This window comes from Rattus norvegicus, chromosome 2 (genome assembly GCF_036323735.1).
Source record: "Rattus norvegicus strain BN/NHsdMcwi chromosome 2, GRCr8, whole genome shotgun sequence".
Lineage (NCBI taxonomy): Eukaryota > Metazoa > Chordata > Mammalia > Rodentia > Muridae > Rattus > Rattus norvegicus.
In genome coordinates, this window is record NC_086020.1 from 80,389,913 (window position 1) to 80,411,222 (window position 21,310).

The 21,310-nt window shown below is 48.0% G+C and overlaps 1 protein-coding gene and 1 long non-coding RNA gene across 5 annotated transcripts in view; one reads left to right on the forward strand and one right to left on the reverse strand.

Moving 5' to 3' along the window:
• Positions 1 to 21,310, reverse strand: part of Trio (trio Rho guanine nucleotide exchange factor) — a 296,340-nt gene that overhangs the window by 154,428 nt on the left and 120,602 nt on the right. For all 4 annotated transcript variants that reach the window (XM_006232090.5, NM_001107658.3, XM_006232091.5 and 1 more), the window contains exons 7-9: positions 18,112 to 18,303; positions 9,896 to 10,027; positions 1,938 to 2,168 (exon numbers count right to left, since the gene is read on the reverse strand). In XM_006232090.5, the coding sequence (XP_006232152.2) occupies positions 1,938 to 2,168; positions 9,896 to 10,027; positions 18,112 to 18,303 (555 nt within the window). The remainder of the gene's footprint in view (positions 1 to 1,937; positions 2,169 to 9,895; positions 10,028 to 18,111; positions 18,304 to 21,310) is intronic.
• Positions 1,214 to 4,391, forward strand: LOC134485866 (uncharacterized). Its single transcript, XR_010064158.1, has 2 exons — positions 1,214 to 1,428; positions 3,431 to 4,391. It is a non-coding gene; the product is annotated as an uncharacterized LOC134485866 (long non-coding RNA).

Genomic DNA, 21,310 nt, shown 5'->3' on the forward strand with positions numbered 1-21,310 from the left:
ACTACTTGACTGAACTCCCATCCACTCCCCGTGGCACAGTCCCTGGGCAACAGTCTGGTCAATGTTCTGGTAAGAATTCTCCTCTAGGAGGGCTGCTGGCAGGAGACAGTAACCCTGCCCCATCTGCGTCCAGAAAGCTCTGCATTTCCTTTCCCTGCAAAATCCTTGCTGATGCTTTTGATTACCCCAGACAAATAAACGCTTCTGGGATCGCTAACTGGCTTCCTATATTCTTACAGACTCTTCTTCTGGGCAGATCTGTCTCCAGCTAACGGCCTTCTCAGACACTGCTCTGGGCTGTTTGCTCGTTCTGTCTCCTCCGCTCACCACTCTGCTTAATAGGACGGAACCTGAGATCTGGAGAAGCCTTGCTGGCTTTGCGACCCTTCTTATCAACACACTTGTTTGGATCAATCTTTCTGGTTTTGAGTTTTGCCATCACAAGTCAAACCTCCTTAGCAGTTCCCTGTTTTCATTAACAGGTCCAAAGTGTTACAAGTCAGGAAGTACTCCTTTAGTGGCCATATCTGTCTCTGTGTGCTGTTAACAGGGGTGTTAGTGTGTGGTTGGAAGACACTTTCTCCTCCTGATGTTCAACCTGATAGTCTGTAAATGCTGGCTTAAACAGGTGAGTTCAGAATTGTGGCTGTGTCCTCATGTAATGTTTGCTGTTCTCAATTTCAAGTGCTCGGTGCCAGATCAGATAACTGGCCTGAGGCTCTTCTGAAGGGCTTCCTTCTTGGTGCCTTCCCCTAGCCTGTGCAGTTCCAGCAACTGCTCCCACAACACAAGGGTCCCAAACAGCCAGGGGAGGAGACCACCTTGCTGCTGCCTCCTTGGGGAGAACAGAGGCCCTGTTAGAAAGGACAGTGGCTCACAAATGTGTCACCAAATGAGACCCAGGGGAGAGGACGTGTCCTTAATCCGCCGTGTTGAATGGCTCAGTGGAAGAACTGATGATTTCCTCCTGTGGTTCTCACTGCCTCATAAGGCGCCCAGGAGGCTGGTTCCACCCCACCCTCTTCTCCACTCTTCTCCGTTAAAAAGTACTAAAACACCAAAATGACCACTGCTGAGGTGTTTTTATACATGATCTTCGGAGAACTCAAAAGTACAATCAGGAAAAGAGTGCAGAAGGTGAAAAGTCCTGATGACACACCTGTCCTAAGTATTATGATGTCACCAGACTTACACTCACTGATGTCCACTGGGAGGATCTTCTGTCAGTTTGCAGCAGGGCTCTCCAAACTCCAAGCAGAAATCCCACTTAACACTCGGGTTTCCAGGGGAGTTGGAAACCTGAACTCCCTGAACCTGCCTGAATCTGGCACAGGGACTCAGTGATATCGAGAGGAGACTGGTCTGACCCCAAAACAACCACTGTGGCTTCAGGTTGATCTTTGGGATGCTGGATTAGCACATACACAGGTATCTTCATCCCCAGAACCCGGGTGTTGTAGCGCAAATTCCCATTAGTTTTAGGGCAAGAACGTGAGCTCATTATTACCATAGCTGTCAGCTTCTGCACGCTCTCCCAGCTTTGGGTCTGAGTCCTTGTCAGCAACAGACACAGCAGGCGGAGGAGCACCAATGTGACAAAGGAGGTGCTGACCATGCAGAAATGGACAGCCAGAACGTCCACCTGACACATTATTAAGCCCTTACTATACACCATTGGTGGCACTACCCATCTTATAGGAACAAGCCACATTTAAAAAAAAAAATCAGTGCTGTTCACGTAAGTCAATGAAAGTGAGAAGGAGCAGCTAGGGCAGCAAAGCTCACCCCAGGTGTCTGCAGAGAGCGAGTGGGAGAGCCATGCTGAGAGCACCAGGCCACAGTCAGAAGCCGGAGCCCCACCCTCTCTGGGTATGGAGGAGAGGAGAGGAGAAGAGAGAGGAGGGGAGGGGAGGGGTGGGGCGGGGAGGGGCGCCCACCTGCTGAACGTCCTGCTGGAAGACACAGAGCTGCAGCCTCTGGTGGAGCCGAACCTTGCGGTGCTGCCAGATGTTCTCGAGCTGGCGCTGGTGGTGCAGGACCTCGTGGATGACATCCAAGACATGGTGCACCGCCTTGGAGTAGTTGGCAGAGGCCGTGAGGGAATCAGAGCTGCCGGGGGTCAGGGGGCGCTGGAGCTTATCAAGGAGAGACTTCCCATCCTGGCTTACCTGTCCACAACACATGGGAGAGTGGTTATTCAAGTTGCCCGGGCTGCCTGCAGACCCTGTGATCAGCTGCACGTATGCTACATGCAACCACATGCAACCACGGGTAAATAAAATAGAATGTAAAACCATCCATCGATTATCCATGACATCATAGAACCAAACATTATTAAACAGCAGGGCAAATAAACTCCCAACGGCATAAAGCAGGAGACACTGCTCTCTATCTGCCCACAGAACACAAATCAACAAGCTGACTCGCTTTGCTAGGGTCAACTGTGAATGAAGCTCACTAAAAGAATTTTCTCTTGAGTTACTATGAGCAAATACAGCAGGTCATCACGATTTTGATGCTGGATTTTAAACCTTGGTCAGAACGAGTGACTAAGTAGGGGGGCAAAAAGCAAACTTTTTGACGGACCAAAGAACAACTTTTTTTAAAAACTAAAACAAATCTACAAACACTGCTCTGTTTGGTATATTAACTTTAAAGAAGGAATTCTGCTTGGGAAGCCACCACGCTGTTATACTTCCGGGAGCTAATTATCAAAGTGCAATTCAAAGAAATCGTTTAGACTATCCATAGAAGTAAGGGGAAAAGGAAAATAGCAATGCATGTTTTTCCCATTCAGGATTCTTCAGATTATGTATGATTATGTCATAGGCAGCAGGTAAAAGAAAAAAGTCACCTGAGGAGGCAACATACAGGAATGTGAATGCAATATGGGGTATCTCAAAAACCCTCTCAAGACCTTCCTGATCAACACCACCAAACTAAAACCACTCAGAGTTCTGTTAAGGGAGCAGACAACAGCCTAGATTGCAAATGACGGGGAATCCAGAGGACCTTGGAACAGAGGCTCACCCAGAGCAGCACAGCCCTGCACCAGCGAGCTCCGGGCCAGCGCTAGTCTAATCCCCCAGGGTGCTGCTAAGCAACAATGTAACACCGTGGTCTTCCACACCTGTGCTGAGGCCTTTGTGGGAACCGAAGGGGTCTAAACGGCATCTGATACATCCTTATAGCCAAAGTTAAATGACAGTGGCCAGGTAAGAAAGAACCTTGTGAACCAGAGTGCCACCTGAAAGAAAATGTGCTAAGACTAGCCCAGAGAGATCTGCTGCCCTTGAAGCTGCTGTGTACCCCTCTGCAGTGACTTGGGGAGGAGACTTGGGTTTCCTGTGATAGACTGGGATGTGGGCACTAAGCTAAGGAGAACATTGGCACATAGTGATGCCCTCTCCCCTGTCTTGTTCCCTTGCAGTACCACTGGTCTTTCCAGCAAGACGATAAGGATGCTTACTGGGCAAAAGGGACAACCTGAGAGCCACTTGCCACTCAGAACACATCTCCCTGTGTTGTGTTAAGTCTCATTACGTACATCCCTGGTGGAACGCACCTCTAGTGCCATCTTTATTGGCTGCATTCATTCAACAGGTCCGCATGTGTGGTCAGTCTGAATGCCTTATCTCTTCTAGTCTAGATGCACACCCCAGGGTGTTTATAAACTGGAACATTCCTGTCATCAGCAACCTTTCTGTTGTGCCCAACATACTATAATCTACATTTCTTGTGAACATTTAAATTACATGTGGAAGATTAAATTACCAACACGATTTATTTCAGGGATGATTCAGTAGCACCGCTCCTGCTATGCCCTAGGGTGCTTTATCTCCTGGGACTCAACGGTTGTCCCAAATTACTGACTTGTCACTGAACTTGCCCTGGAAAGAACTCCTAAACTCCAGCTTGCTGGTAGAATGTAGTATGTGATCTGAATGCAGCAGGATTATCTGCGGCAAGTACCCTGAGGCTCCGCCCTCTCCCCTCTGAGAAGGACAGCACTGCGCTCCCTAAGCAAGTCCACCCAGGCAATTCCACATACATTTACAAGAACAATTCTACTTCAGTTAGCTAGCAGGGATTTGGTACTTACAAAGTGTTATTTAAGTACATTAAACAGTATTACATCACATATATTTCAGTAACTTTTGAGCAAAACATCCATGCCTTTTGGAAACATAATAACACATGAAAAAATACACTCCAAGTTTTATAAAGTGCATTTATACACAAAGATGGCAGCTGTGCCCTATAGAAGGATTTTAAATGGTGCACAACAATCAGAAGAAAATTAATGACGGGAGGTGGTCACATGTTCAGCAGAAACACAAACAAACGAGACAAACGAGATATATTTTAAGCATTAAAACCAGTTCTGTCAAGCTCATGGTATCTGGTGAGTGGTGTAGTCTGCATCTCCCTAACAACAGAAGCAAGTGGTGCTTACACTGTTTCTAGGTGCCAACCTGCCCCACAAGGCAAGACTCCATTGTCAAAGAGCAGGGCTTCCCACAGCTGTTTAAAGATCACACTGGCTCAGTTCTCAGTCTGCTCGTTCCTTCCCTTGGAATACGGGGCCTGGGACTTGGTAGGCAGTCAAATCACACTTCATAAGCATGCTTGAACTAAGATGTTCTAATACTTAAATGAGTTGGGGGAAATGCATATACTAACAAAAAAACCATAACTAAAGATAGTTTAAACTTACTATATCAAAAGTGTGTTTGTTCTTAACATTTAGGGGGTAATTTGTACAAAATCTCCAGGTACTCTTCCTGAGTAGCTCCTAATGACCACAACAGCACACTGTAATATGTGGATCTCGGCGAGCTGTCTGAAAACACGGCCCACAGACCTCCAGGGGATGGCCTAGCCTAGTCCCAGCACTTGGTTCTCTGCATTTTTCAGTAAGGCAGATTTTGAGCTGAGAGCCCTGCAGGAAGATGCTTCATTTGCCCAAGGAAGGCATCCTGGGGCTTCACTGCTCAAGACTTTATGACCAACAAAGACCCAAAGAGAAGCAAATACTACCCTGAGAAGGGTCACTGAGGCGGAAGGGATGATGTTGAGCTGTAAACGTTAGGATATGATGGTCTAAAGACATAAGAAAGGGGACAAAATATACAAAACCATTCAGCCTGGCCTCAAACCCATCGCGCTGTGAGGTGAGAGCACTATTTGCATAGACTCAAGGCAACCAGCATCTTTTTTAATCCTTTCAAAAGTCTGGCATGAGGTCAGGGTGTACCTGGGCATGACTTAACTGACCTCTTCAAGTCACTGTGACAAAAAACAAGGTAACACGGGTACAGGCCGACTAAGGCAGTCGGTGGGTGCTTGAGTGCTTGAGAAAAAGGCAAAAAATAGTTTCCACAGTAAGCTAGAAACTAAACAAAGGCTTTATTCCTTAAAGGAAAAAATGTGTAGAGAAAATGAAGGAGAGAGTGAGGTAGAGAAAGAAGCACAGATAAGAGGCAGCCTCCTTACGGACCCAGCTACCCCTATACAGGACCCTGTAGCTGCAGACCCAGGGCTCTTGAGAAGAAGACAGAACTACTTCTCAGGTAATGGCCTCTAAGTCACATGCATGGCTGTCCCTCTGTTACTATAGAAACCCAAGAGTGGAAGTCTGCCACCTCTTGAGGCAGAGTGCAAGAAGCTGCATTCTAAACCAAGTTTGGAAACACTGATTTGGAAGGGAGGGTAATTACTTCAAAACCAGACAAAACAAAACAAAACCCAAAGCAGCCCAGTCTTCTCCTATTGTGGCAGGAAGAAGAAAACTCCAGTGCTGAGGTAGTCAGGGATGGTAGCCCTTGGCTTCCTAAAGAGCAGGTAGCAGAAATCAGTGGAAAGAGAGAAGTCACACCACACATCTGGGAGAAAGCGGGACACAGAGTGAACACATCAGTTGACAAAGGACAAGGGAAGCAGGTTTCCCACAGCTTCGGAAGGGACTTATGAGCACTGAGCAGGAAGGCTGCCAAGAGGAACTGGACTGAAGAACCAGCATCAGCATTTTTGTTTGTAACACACAGGTACAGACAGACACAGGGACAATTTCATATGTACATGTATAAGTGTGCATGTGGAGGGGTCAGGGGTGAGTGGGTGGGTGGATGAATGGATAAGGATATGAGTAGATGAACGAAGTGTGAAAGTGTGTGTGTGTGTGTGTGTGAGTGTGTGTGTGTGTGTGTGTGTGTGTGTGTGAGTGTGTGTGTGTGTGTGGTGGGCAGATAGAAACATGCACCTCCACATTACAGAGCATAGAAGCATTGATCCCTCATAAGCAAACAAGTTTTCTGGCCTTCCTTTCTAAACAGTATACAACAATGCAAGGGTCCACCTTACCAGTTGGGACAGCTGACCATGGGAGTAAGCAGGGAGGGTACAAGAGGACCCTTGAGCATCTTGCTATGCTAGAAAGTAACAGAATGTTCAAAGAACACTTGCTAAAGGTCACTGGCCAAATCTGGGCAAGGTAGGCATCAAAATAGAGTGCCGGGTACAAGCCATGAAGTATAGGTGTTTACAGGAGAAAGGAGTCTGCTTCTTCCTCAAGGTGGAAAGCCACAACCAACACAGAACAATGGAAAATGATGGCTGACTGACCAGGCAAACACGACAGAAGTCTTCTGTGGAGGTGAGGACATGGGCACAGTGTGAGGAGGACAGATTGCTATGCTGCGCCACTGTCACCCCATCACGGGGTGACTATGTGGGCTCTCTGCTGTGACATCATGACAGGAACCTGCCAGAGGGGTATACGCTGAGTAGCTGGGGGTGGTTGATTGCCCACTCTTGGGATAGAGTCGGGATATGAATGAAAGTTCTGTACTTTTTAAGACCATCTAAGATATTGAATGAGGGAAGTTAGCCAGGCATATTAACATAATATTAGACAGCATCTAAGGACCAGATAAGTCAAGCAGAAGACTATGGGTGGGTCTACGATAGGACGTCTCTACTGAGAGAGGGGCAGTGGACAGAGCGAGACTGTGATGCATGCTCACAGGGAGGGCAAGCCTGGGCCTAGGAATGTGGGAGTGAGGGGCCATGCTACAGCATCTCTGTTGGAGGCTCTTCCTTCCCACCAAATTACTTTGAACCAGTTTACACTGGAATGAAACTATGCCATAGGTAAAGGTATTCTCTTAGTCAAGATGCCCATGTTTACTGGATGTGGGGAAATGGGATTCTGTATCTAACTGGCTACCAAGGGAAGCTGCAACAGTCAGCGGAAAGTAACTCTGGTGCATCCTGTGCGTTTTCTCAGATGGTCTCTAGCAGAGCAGAGCAGAGCCCACTGTGTGGAGAACCAAGGCTGCCCGATGCTTTCTTGGTAAGGACAGGGTGTGTGGTTGCCTGCTGCAGGCCCAGCATTGTCATCAGAGAGGAACGCTGGAAAAAGAATCACGTCAGAGTAGGTGACTGACGGCTTCATCGTGTATATCAGGGTCCTTCACTTCCTTCATTGAAGATCAGAACTAGATGCTGCACAGAAATGACTTTTAGAAGTCATAATCCTCACGAGCCAGTGTGATTTAAAAATGAACAATTCATCCAGTTTTCAGTTGGACTATACAAAGGACTGCCTCTCGTGTGTGCAGACCCTCATTAGCCAGACAACTAACTAGTTATGCATGCACAACTAAAATACAGAACTTACTTTTTAATTCCATAGAAACAGAAGATGGTTCCAAAAAAAAAAAAAAAAAAAAAAAAAAAAAAAAAAGGAGGCTCCTGCAGGGCAAAAGGGCAGCTGTAGCGGAAAGGAGACCGGGCAACCCCCGAATCAAGAACAGCAGTGCTCTGCCATGGACAGCAGGCATCAGGAGACCTGCCCAAGGATACCACAGTGCCAGCTGTCAGTGAGGCATGACCAGACCGAAATTCGACTCTAATGGGGAAAATGGTTCAGACCAAGGACTGACTTAAATCCAGCAAGCATTTATCTCCATGCCCAGTCACTGTGGGGAGCTTGAGGCCTTTCTCACTGGGGCATCTCAACAGCCATCCACACAAGACAGTACAGATGCTTTCTTTTGAGGAGAATGGAGAAAACGAAGAAATAAGACCAGGAAATTTCTGCCCCACCCATACTTCTTGGAGTATCACCATCACCACAGCCAACCTATACTGGCTAAGTTTATGTCAACCTGGTGCAGCTAGAGGCATTTGAGTGGAAGGAACCCCAGGTTAAAAAAAATGCCTCCATAAACAGAACTGTGGGCAAGGCTGCAGGGCATTTTCTTAACTAGTGATTGATTGGAAAGGGCCCAACCCATTGTGGGTGGTGCCATTCCTGGGCTGGTGGTCCTGGGTTTAGTGAGAAAGCAGGCTGAGCACACCAGGGGGAGCAAGTGAGCAAACAGCTCCTCCCCATCCCCACCCCCCCTCACCCCACCTGCACCCCACCTCTGCAACAGCTTCTGCCCTGCTGAGTTCCTGTTCTGATGCCCTTGCCCTTCAATGGTGAACAGTGAAACCCAAGTGTAAGACAATCCCTCTTCTCCTCCAGCTGCTTTTGGTCATGGTGTTTCACCACAGCGACAGTGACCCTGACTGAACTACCACCTGTCCATGCAGCCAAGCAAAGGAAACATGGGTGAGAAGGATATTCTGCAACAGTAACTCTCGACCTTCCCAGCACTCTATGCTTTACGCAGGTCCTCGTGTCCAGATGACCCCAACCATAAAGTGACTGTTACTGCTGCCTCCTAACTTGTAATTTTGCTGCTGTTACGAATCTCAATGTAAATATCTGATTCTTCTGATGGTCCTAGGCTGCTCCTGTGAAAGTCATTTGATCCCCGGAGGGGTCCAGACCTGTTGTTTAGAACCACTGTTGTGCAACCTATCTATGGCTGGGTCCTCACCTGGCTCTCAGTGACAGACATCAGTAGCTGGCTCATGTAGCCACCCCAGTCCACCAGCCGGCCCGGCACAGGTCCTTTTGCCTCCATGTCTCACTGTTCAGAACCGTGAGCAGTGAATCTGCCCCAACCTGGGCCTCAAAGCATGGCACCCCAGTGAGCAGCAGAGAACGAGACAAGGGTGCGTTACAGACAGAATGTTGCACCTTGAAGTTCACAAAAGGTGTTACACTTCACGTCTGCTCCTCCCCGTTCTCGTGTATTTCATGTTTGCTCACAGGCTGTTATACTACTATTCGGATGTTCTGGAGTGTAGAGATGGGCTTAGCAAGCAAAAGTCGGTCACCAGGTCTCAGAGGTTGTAGCCTGGCCCCGGTTCCAGCCTCAGTCCCCGCTTCTTGTTTGACAATTGTGTGAGCAGCCCTGAGCTCATGAGCCGAGACACATCCTTTTTCCCTAGGCTGTTTTTATTGCGTAGTGTGAGCATGCCTGTAGACTAGTGACTGATACGCCCGTGTAGCTAAAACAGAGAGCCCTGCACGCCTGGAAAAACAGTGAGTGGTTTACAATCCAGAGTGTGAGGGTCAAGCCGGTTCTCTTCCTCTCTAACAAGTTCCACGGATGAAGATTAAATTGAATTTGACCAAACTGTAGAGCAATGCAGATTTTCCAAATATAGACAAGGAGGTTGGGATTTTGACTACTGGACAGGTAAGAACACAGGCAGCTGCGTTTCTGAAAGTGTCTAGCCGTGCACAGACTGCTTTCTGGCCACCGTCAGACAGAGCATCATGGGGGTGGGAATCTTCCTGTTACATGCTTCGGAGAGATGGAGCATCCTCAGCCTCACCCCCTACTCAGCAGAAATCCCAGTGCTGGGCAGGTAAACGACATTTTAACAGGACACAGAGCTTCTCCTGAGCCGCCCAAAGCACCCAGTGTTGCCACTTTAAAGCTCGGATTCAAAACTATCAATGCCTTGCACTCTAAGTCAAGCACACTCTTACCTCAGAGTAAGCGAGGGTGATGTGCTCATAGATCCCCTGGTGATGATGAATGGCATCTTCCAGGTCCTGCAGCTCCGAGGGAAGGTCTACTTCACCACAGGCCTTACACCACGAGTCCACATTGCTCATGTACTTGGAGGTTAAAAAAAAGAAAGGAAATATTATTTCTATGGATCAATAAGCCCTTATATTGAAAGGGGGACACTTTACATCAGGGTTTTGATAGGTGGTGTAGCTGAGGGAGAATGTAAGCGAACAGTAACATGGCTGGATAGCACTGCAAATGGCTGCTCTGATTTCCCACTGGGATGTGGTTCAGGGACCCAATCCCCAGAGGTCGGGTGGGGGATGGGAGGGTGGGTGCTGCTGGAGCGGGCATCTGCATTTAACTGAACTCTTGGTGTATGCTGCTCATGGCCCCACAGCAACACTATCCTGCCTGTCTTTTCTGTCCTGGCTGGCTCTCCCAGCCCACACTGAAATCCTCTCTTCTACCTGCCTTGTTCCAGCGGTGAGCATCATGCCCACTCTTCGCCTTGCCCCAGGAGGGCTGAACAGCAGGGTGGGCTTCATGGGGGTCAGTCTGCAGCTTCACTTTTCCTCTAACATGCTTAAAGGAAAGACCAAGAATCTCAAACCACTCAGCTGAGGTTTGGAAGGGCCGGCAGCCGGCTCCGGGCTTTCAAGAGAAACTATGGGAGTAGGAGAGACAGCCTGGGATGCTCAGTTTGGGCTGCAGATTGCACTTATCCCTGCTGCCACCCACATCTCCAGTCCCCATCAATAATGATAAATCACTGAGAGTTTCCTAGGGAGATGCTGTCAGAACCCTTCACAGTTGAGCGTCAAAAGTAAGCACAGAAGGCCCAATTAAAGGGCTAATTCAATTAGATGGCACACAGTAATGGCTTCCCCTCTCAAGCCGGTTCCTCACAAGTCTGTGCTCAGCAGGGAAGTCAGCAGAGGGTGGAGAGCTGAGAGAGAAAAGGCAGGCAGTCACCCACCACCATCAGAACCAGGGATTATCTCATCACCACCTCAACGCTCTCTTCCTAATGCTCTCAAGGCAACAGGAGTCACAATAAGATCACTGTGACCCCGCTCCCATGCACACAGACACACACAGCTGCCCCTGCACAGTATAAGTGTTCCCTGGGCACCGTGTTCTCTAATGTCAATCAGGACGGGTGGGTGCTACTGAGCAGGCTTCACTGCTGCTTCCTTCCTTCTCCCTCCTTCCCCGCACTCAGGGCCAATTAATAAGTCATTGTTGACCCTCTTCATGTGAGTGGGCCGAAGTCAGCCACCTTTCTAAATAAGCCATCAGCTCCTAGACGACAGCCACTGCCAAGCTCTCCAAGCACAGGTTTACAGGGCATTCCTAAGAAGATCAAAGATGCTTCTTAGGGCCACACATTAGACAGACACTAAGCCAGTTCACAGTTCAGCGGGGAACAGTATCAGATCCAGCACAGATTCCTGACATAACAAAAGACTTAAGTTGTTTTTCAAGAAAAACTTCCAAGATTGATTCAAAGATGCTTTGAAATGGGCTTTTCAGGAACAGACACGCAGAGGAAGTCAGCTTGACTTGAGCAGTGACCTTCTCTTGGCACTAAGTCAAAATCTTCCTGGCAAGATTCCTTCAGGGAAGACACATGACACCTGCTGGTAAAGAGGAGCTATGACATCTACACCCTTCGCCAGGTGTACATGAGCATGAAGGTGCCCAACCAATCAACAGCGTCTCCCCCAGCCTCTCTTCCACAGAAGGCTACAGGGAGTCTACGGGATGACTACATGGCTTAAGAAAAAGTCCTTTCTTTATGGACAAATGGATGCCATGTTTCAGTTTCTGTGTCCCCCACGGAGAGGCCACATAGAGAGTAGCAGGGTGCCTCAGAACACACAGGACAGGCCGGGATCCCCAGAACAGGAAGACAGAAAGCAGGACCAGGGACGGGGCGGGGGTTGCTAAGCAGCTACCCTAGCACAGGGAAAGGAAAAGAGAAACACTGAATAAAACTTGTTTTTAAGATGACCTTTTTTCCTCGAAATTTATTTTTTATGTGCACTGGTGTTTTGTCTGCAGATATATCTGCATAAGGATGCCAGACCCCCTGTAACCAGAGTTGCAGACACATCACCCATAGACATATCATACACCCATAGACATATCATAGAAGCTGCCATGTGGGTGCTGGAATTCAACTCTGGTCCCCTGGAAGAGAAGCCAATGATGTTCTTAGCTGCTAAGCCATGTCTTCAGCACAGCATGTCCGTCTGTTTCTCTCTCTCTCTCTCTCTCTCTCTCTCTCTCTCTCTCTCTCTCTCTCTCTCTCTCTAGGTGTTGCTGAACAGAAGATGAAAAGGCATTAAAGTTTGGTTCTTTACAAAATTGAGTCCCAGTGGTGAGGGAGAAGTAACGGACACAGCCTCTGTCCGTGTCTAATGATTACTTAGCACACGGATCTGCTCTAAGCATGTACCTCAGGAGCTTGGGTCCTCTGGGCAATTTATTTCTAACCACCCCTCCCTGGGTGCCCCCGCCACACCCAGTGGTTGAGAGTGAAATGAACACACTTGAGCACCTCATTGTGCTTTCACTCCTCCATGGTCATGAATTCTATCAGACTTCGCTTTTCTCTTCTCCTCCACCCCGGAAAATAACAGGGCGTGTGAGGGCTTCCACACATGTACCATGACTAGCTCTGACGTTCTAATACAGGAACCGGGAGAAGGCAGTTCAACAAGCTTGGTAGGAACTAAAATATGCCGTTGGTCCCTGAGTGCCACCAGCCTGCTTCTTAATACACAGCTAGGCTGTTTCTATAGATAGCTTTTACCCTAAATCCTTACCATTCTATGAGAAGGTTGTTATTACCACAAATCAAGAATTAAGGCTAGGCTCTAAAGAAAAGCATTCATAAAGAAGGTTTATTTACAAAATAGTAAAGTTACAATGGGAATGTCCCACATTCTGTGTCTGCTTCCAAAGGAAATACTGAAGCAGTACTCTACTCTTTTCCATTATTTAAGTGAGAATCAGGCCTAAGTCAACCAAATGTATAGTCCACAAGAGGACATCACATATAAATCATTGTCCTTTTGTTTATATGTTCCATGTATGTGGTATGTCTGTGTGTGGTGTGTGTGTGTCTGTGTGTGGTGTGTGTGTCTGTCTGTGTGTGATGTGAATGTGTGTGGTAGTGTGTGAATGTGTGTGTATGATATGTCTATGGGTGATGTGTCTGTGTGTCTCTGTGGTGTGTGAATGTGTGTGGTGTGTGTGTCTGTGTGTCTCTGTGGTGTGTGAAGGTGTGTGGTGTGTGTGTCTCTATGCGTGTAATGTATCTCTGTGTATAGGGTGTGTGTGTGTCTGTGTGTGATATGTGTGTGTATATGTGGTGTGTATGTGTGGTTTGTGTGTCTGTATGTGATGTGTGTGTGTGTCTGTGATGTGTCTCTGTGTGTGTGCCCACATGTGCATACACATGTGTGTTCAGGTGCTGATCCTTGCTTTCCAAGGACTGTTTACAGTTGCGATCTTCAGGCTGGCAGATCTGCAGGCTGCTGGGGATCCCCACCACTGGCTGTCTTCTTGCTGTAGGACTTTGGGATTACACATATGCACGATGCACTCAGCTTTATATGAGTGCTGAGATCTGGAATTACAGATGTGCATGGATGCTCTCAGCTTTATATAAGTGCTGAGATCTGGGATTACAGATGTGCATGGATGCTCTCAGCTTTATATGAGTGCTGAGAACCTGAACTCAGGTCCTTTTTCTTACATGGCAAGTGCTTTACCAACTGAGCCACCCCCACCAGCCTCATAAGCACATACATCATTTCAACAATAAATGTTTACCTTTTACATGTTAATGAAAAGTGTAGTCTTATATGAATATTAACATAAGGGCAGAGCCATGTGTTATTCTGATGAGAACTGACTCCGGCTCAGACCTCGATACAAGGCAGGCTGAAGACCATGGGCTAATCCTGCTCTACGAAGCCTCTGGACAGTTGTGTCTCTGGTCCCATTGATTCCATGAGCTGACTGACAGACAGAATGAAGCAAAGACCACTAGCCTCATTTCATTTCATTCAGAGATGTGTAACTATCTAAGACTACACAACCACTGGTGTTAATTTGTTTACGTAAAAGCACAGAAGGTGATCAGTGTTGGCTCATGGCATAGACAGAGCAAGGCAATCAGTGTTCTAGCTCGCTCTGCATACTCTGACTCGGCAATGCAAACACTGAGCGGTCTAACCACGCAGTCGCTGGACATGCGGGCAGGTGAACTACGGCCACGGAGAGTTAATTTCCCTTTAATGTTTATTTTTATTAGAATTTTATTACTTAATTTTATTTAACCTAAGTGGCTTCAATGGCTGCATGCGGTGACAGACTAGCACCTGGGACAATGAGCTGTAGACTATTCTTAACCCTGAAACTTAGAGATTTTGTAAAATAGTAAGAATCAAATCATTTTAATTCGCTGCTTAAAAGCTTAATACCAAAAATACTTGCTATGGAGTCTTGTTGACACAAAGGGACTGCCCAGTGGACAAGCCCTGTGACCAAGCTAAAGGAGGCAGGTCCCTAGACTGGTCTACTGTGAAGTGGCTAACACTGGAGGCTCACCGGCCTGTGCACAAACTGACACTCCAGCTCCGCCATCAGTGCAGACAGAAAGTGAGAGATGATGGGGACGTCTCTGGAAAACACGACGTCTGGAAACATCGTTCTTGCTGACTTACAATGTCAGTGGAAAACACCAACACAGAGCTCACGGAGTCAGAGGTGGCACGCTAAGGGGCTCACTGAGGCAGGTAACCCTTTCAGAGAAGCCTGCTTCAACCAGCAAGGCAGTTAAGGGGCTACAGATCTTTACTTACTCACTTTACATCCTGCTCACTGCCCCTCCTGGTCATCACCTCCCACAACCCTTCACCCAACCACCCAACCCCCTTCTCCTCTGAGTGTGTGCCTCCCCCTTCCTCCCCTCAACCCCCAGTATCCCTCACCCTGGCACCTCAAGTCTAGGCACATTCTTTCCCACAAGACAGCCCAGCTAGAACAACACATCCCACATAAAGGCAACCACTTGGGACAGCCAGCACCCCTCCAGTTGTTCAGGAACCACATGAAGACCAAGCTGCACATCTGCTACATGTGTGCGGGGAAGCCTAGTCCAGTCCATGTATGTTCTTTGGTTGGTGGTTCAGTCTCTGGGAGCCCCAAGGGACCAGGTTAGTTATTCTGTTGGTCTTCCTGTAGAGCTCCTATCTCCTTCTGGGCCCTCAATCCTTCCTCCTATTCTTCCATAAGAGTCCCCAGGCTCAATCCACTGTTTAGCTATGGATGTCTGCATCTGTCTGAGTCAGCTGCTGGGTGGAGCCTCTCAGAGGACAGCCATGCTAGGCTCTTGTGTGCAAGCATAACAGAGCATCATTAATCACGTCAGGGATTGGTGCTTGCCCATGGGATAGGTCTCAAGTTGGGCGAGTTATTGGTTGGCCATTCCGTCAGCCTCTGCTCCATCCCTGTGCCTGCACTTCTTGCACACAGGATACATTCTGGGTCAAAAGTTTTGTGGGTGGGTTGGTGTCCCTATGACTCCACTGGGGTTCCTGCATGCCTGTGAGGAAGAGAGTAAGGAAGCCTTTGCAAAGTGACCCCACTGCTCCTGCTGCACCTGGTGGGTGTCTGGGCACAAGACTTGTGCCTCACCCAGGTCTAGAACACATACAGTGCTCATTTTCACCAGCCCTCTCCTAAGCTCAGCTGTGCTTCCTTTCCCTAACTATTTTATGTGCAGAGACCCGGAACGCTGTGGAGCTCTTATAGAGTCCCACGAATTTCTGATCAGTAATACTGTTCTAGTTTATTTTCCTTCAAATTTCTAAATTACACTCATTCATTTTACCCAAACACCTCGGGCTCTTTCAACTTTGCTGCGTGCTTGAAATTTTTAGTGGTGAACCATGGGTGAGGAGCTGCCCTTGTGACACGCATATTTCTAGATTATCCTTAAGCAGGTCAGAGCAGCACCTGAACGCCTGGGCGTTCTGAATCCCTCCAGACAGACTACAGACTGTTTGCCATTCCTGAGAGTCAGTTTGCTCTGCTTCCGGTGTTCCTATTCTCTCCACGTCCCTTCTGCCCGCCCCCGCCCCCAGCAATTCATCATCTCATAACTTAGTAGCCTGCTAACAGCTACAGAGTATGACTATTAAAGACAGCACAGGTAAGGGACACACAGTTGCCTTTACCGATGATGTCAGAAGCTCAAGTGCATCTGCTGTGCTCCCTAAGGAGCAGAGGTAGACTCAGGGTCACGGAGAGCATGCCAGTTCATGCTGAAGAGGAATCCTGTGACTTTAAATGACGTTCGAGGTGTGGGTTTTGTTTACCTTTGACTGAGAGCTACCAGCAAGACCTGAAGGCCTCTCGCACAGCTTTTACACGATGCCTTTAAGACACTTTCCTGTTTGGATCCCACTTCTTTCCTTGCTTCACACTGTAAAGGTTTCTAGGCTGAGATCACTGCTAATTACTGTCTTGTGTAACACAGACTGCCTCGCTGAGACCCTGGGCACGCTGGGGCATCTGCTTGGTTTTATTGACTGCTTCTGTCATCAGTAGAGACTGGTTTGAGATGAAAGAGATACTTTCCCCTCTCAGAACCATCATGCCATGATGCCAAGCCTTAGAAAAGTACTGCTCTTCCTTCAAGAGAGAGAGAGAGCTATGCCAGTAAATAAGCTACCAACCACCTCTGCTGCCTTCCCAGGCATGTGTGCATGAGCCGAGATGGGAGGCGTGTTGTGGGATCGACATGCCCTGTCTTAAATGAGACTCTTTCAACTTTAGCCCACGAAAACAATGTGGGGTGAGGATCTACATCCCTTAGTAATGGTGCCAAGCTACCTGCCTCAAAGCCGTCCCGACACAGCCCTGGCTGGTATAGCCTTCCTATGCATGCAGAAGACCAAAGGCTGGACCTACCCTTTCCCGGTGAGCACACCCATCCTTACCTAAGAAAGAGTGGGAAGAGTGCTGGTGTTCAGGGGCCTCCTGGAAATACCCTTTCTCCAATCAAGAAAGGCAAAAAAGTCCTACCTATCACTGCCCCTGCCCAGAAGAGACATTGTTGTTGAGAGGCTGGTCTTTGCAGCCAGGCATACATCTTAGGGCAACAATAGAAGGCCCAGCCAACCGAGGAGACACACAGCTGGCTGCCAAGGGCCATGAACATCTCCATAAGATCCAGATGTGGAAGCTGTGAGAGGCATGCCCAGCTTGCAGTATCCCAGTGCAGATAATAAGGAGAAAAGGAGGGAGGGAGGAAGAGGAGAAAGAGGAGGAAGAGAGGGAGGGGGGAGGACAGAGAGGGAGAAAAGAGAGAGAAGATGGAGAAAGAGCAGCAGCTACTGCTTACTGTTACAGGCCAGACACTGCTAGTGAGAAAACCTGAAGTGTGAAACTTCTGAGCCATGCAAAAGCAACTTTTTAAAATAAAAATTTCAGAACATTTTGGATTCTCCAAGACTTTATCAGAACCTTGAACACTGACCTATTTCCCATGTATTTCATTTAAGAGATACACAACCCGCATTTACCATATTCCAGACACTGCAGGGCAGGATCAAGAAGTTGTTTTCATGCTCTAAAGCAAAAATGCCAAAGCAAGTATTTTTTTTTCTATTTTACCCTCCCCTGGAAAATCAAAAAACAAACCAAAAAAACAAAACAAAACAAAAAAAACCCAAACTGACCCCCCCCCCAAAAAAAACAAAACTCCAAGAAATGAAAGAGTTGGGCACACCTGCAATTCTGCCACTGGGCACGGAAGTGGGGTCTGGCCAGTTTGACGCAGGCTGTATGATTCTGCATGCTCCCAGCCTGCCTGAACTACACAAGGAACCTTGCCTCATATGCACAATGAGCGAGCCAGCAAACAGAACAAGGACAGACATAACGAGTTGAAAGGTGCATCTGCCTGAGCTCACACAGCAACGGGTGAGACCGGTGGGAGCCCACTGTGAGGCTGAGGCTGAGAGCTGGCAGGGTAAATCCTTTATGAAGCCACATAGAGTCACATACACAAGATGTCGAGGGGGGCGGGGCGGGGCGGGGCGGGGCGAGGGCAGGACGACACAATGACAGGACCTGGCTCTGTGGGCTGGGGGTTCCAGGCACTGACCTTCTCAGCCTTCTGATGAAAGATGGAGGACATGTCCAACAAGGTGCTGCGCTCGTCCAAGGCCGCTGCGAACGCTTTCCACTCCTGTTCCAGCTGATTGGCGATCTGCTTAATCTGCTGAGAGGCATAGTGGCCCGACTCCACCAGGCGATTGGCCACCGACATTATGCGGTTGATATTTACATACACGTTCTGCGGGGGAGTCAGAGGAAGAGGCTCACTGAGGGATGTGGACAGAGGGCGCCCCCCTAAGAAGCGCAGAACCCTGTGTGCACAGCCTGCTGACAGTTCCCCGGTCTACGAGCAGAATCACCTGGTACCTATGTCAAGCATCTCACTCTCGGAATTCTTATCAACGCTGAGCTGGGTTCCAAATTCTATTTTTAAAACTAAAATTCTCAATCAACTCACTGAAAGGCATAATTGTTAACCACAAAGCAATCAGATACACAAGTGGGTACACACAAATACATTGTTACTCACTTCCTGGCTTCCGACCCTGATGAGGATCCAGATGGCAATCACAAAGAACTGAAGAAACCCGACTAGAACCCAGGAATTCAAAAATATGTACTTGGCAACCAAAGGTTATTTGTGTGGAGACAAGCTCTCCTTTCGGTACAAACTCACGCCATTGTTTGTGCCAACAGAAAACCTTCAGATGGATCTACTTTCTCCCAGGAGTGGGAATTAAGGTGTAGAAGGGGTGATGTAGATCCTGTGCTCTGCTCAAATCCCTACCCGGGTCTATGGATCGACCAGAACACTAAGCATACAGGCTTTAAGATCAGAACCAAACCTACATTTTCCTCTGCACAGCACGGTTGTGTGCACAGTGTGATCTTTCAGCTGTGCACAGTGTGATCCTACAGTTGTGTATAGTGTGATCTTACATCAGTGCACAGCATGATCTTACAGTTGTGTGCACGGTGTGATCTTACAGTTGTGTGCACAGTGTGATCTTACAGTTGTGCACAGTGTGATCCTACAGTTGTGTGCAGTGTGATCCTACAGTTATGCACAGTGTGATCCTACAGTTGTGTGCAGTGTGATCCTACAGTTGTGCACAGTGTGATCCTACAGTTGTGTGCAGTGTGATCCTACAGTTGTGCACAGTGTGATCCTACAGTTGTGTGCACAGCATGATCTTACAGTTGTGTGCACAGTGTGATCTTACAGTTGTGCACAGTGTGATCCTACAGTTGTGTGCAGTGTGATCTTACAGTTGTGTGCCGTGTGATCTTACAGTTGTGCACAGTGTGATCCTACAGTTGTGTGCGCAGTGTGATCTTACAGTTGTGCACAGTGTGATCCTACAGTTGTGCACAGTGTGATCCTACAGTTGTGCACAGTGTGATCCTACAGTTGTGCACAGTGTGATCCTACAGTTGTGTGCAGTGTGACCTTACAGTTGTGCACAGTGTGATCCTACAGTTGTGCACAGTGTGATCCTACAGTTGTGTGCAGTGTGATCTTACAGTTGTGCACAGTGTGATCCTACAGTTGTGCACAGTGTGATCCTACAGTTGTGCACAGTGTGATCCTACAGTTGTGCACAGTGTGACCTTACAGTTGTGCACAGTGTGATCCTACAGTTGTGCACAGTGTGATCCTACAGTTGTGTGCAGTGTGACCTTACAGTTGTGCACAGTGTGATCCTACAGTTGTGCACAGTGTGATCCTACAGTTGTGTGCAGTGTGATCTTACAGTTGTGCACAGTGTGATCCTACAGTTGTGCACAGCATGATCCTACAGTTGTGTGCACAGTGTGATCTTGAAGTTGTGCACAGTGTGATCTTGCAGTTGTGCACAGTGTGCTCTTACAGTTGTGTGCACAGTGTGATCTTACAGTTGTGCACACTCCTGCTTCCATTCCTCTTGCAGTCTATTCTAACATTCAACAAACTTGTTTTGGGATAACATGTTGTGGTGGCACACAATCAACAAATCCCGAATTACTCATGTATTTTTATTTTTGACTTTGTCCTGTTCCTGTCTGTACTCCCCCGAGTGGAAGATAAACCTTTGCCTCCTGCTACTCACTACTAACTTAGTCAGTCTGTCTAATTCCTCCCTCTCGGGCCCCTTCCTCTTTCCACCCCTCTGAGCCACACTGCCTCCAGCCTGCAGGGCTGCCCTGAGTCCAAACCCTAACCTACAGAATTCTCTCCTTGGCTTTCCTTGCACCCTCTTTTGCTGATCCTCTCTATTATCACCCAACCAGAACCAAGACCCCGGTGGAATTGCCTTTATACACGGGTGAGGGGCTGGACAAGCCCCACCCACGTTCCTTCTCTACAGACTCACAGACCATGGAGGTCCTAAGCAGCAGAGGCAGAGGGTTCTTCATGGAGGTGTGACAATAATGAGACTATGCTCCTGGCCTGTGTGGGTATATTAATTAAAATACATTTAACTAGCTTCCTTTAAACTAAAAGCAAAGTACTATGGGGATGGGATGTCTCCCAAAGACTCACATGCTGAGTGTTTGCTAAGCTTTGCCCTTAGCTAACAGGTAGCACCAGCAGAGATGGGTCTAGGGACAAGAAGTAGGTGTGCCTCTGCAATATCTACAAGACCCTTGCTCCCTTCCCTTCGTTTGCTTCCTGGACCCCCAAGGCAGCTCTGATGCACGCTCACTTCCTGCATTAGACACATACTAGTGTCAGAAATAAGAGTCAAGCAAGCAAGGGCCGGATGCTCTGAACCTGAACCCTGTATCTTCCCTGCTCTGGCTGTGGATCTCCGGCACCCTGTCATCATGGGGAAACTGAGGCCCATATCTCCCCCGCTCGGGCTGTGGATCTCCATGAGGAGTGACTGAGAAGTAACACCTTCCATTTTCCTCTATGCTCCTCCCATGCTCCCTGTCCCCTATTAGCTGGGTTTACTAATACTGTTTTCCCTGACTCCTTGAGAAAAAGCTACTCTGCAGTCTGTCCAAGAGTAAGTGCCGAGGTTCTAATTTAGAACAGTGAGAACAAGGGAAGAGCAGTCCATTGAAATGGTCCTCCCTGGGGTTGGAGAAATGGCTCAGTGTTTAGGAGCACTGAATGCTCTTTGAGGACCTAGGTTCAATTCCCAGCACCTACATGGTAGTTCACAACTGTCTGTAGCTCCAAGATCTGACATCCTCACTCATACATAGATGCAGGCAAAAGACCAACGCAAAGAAAATAAAGAATAATAATAATAAAA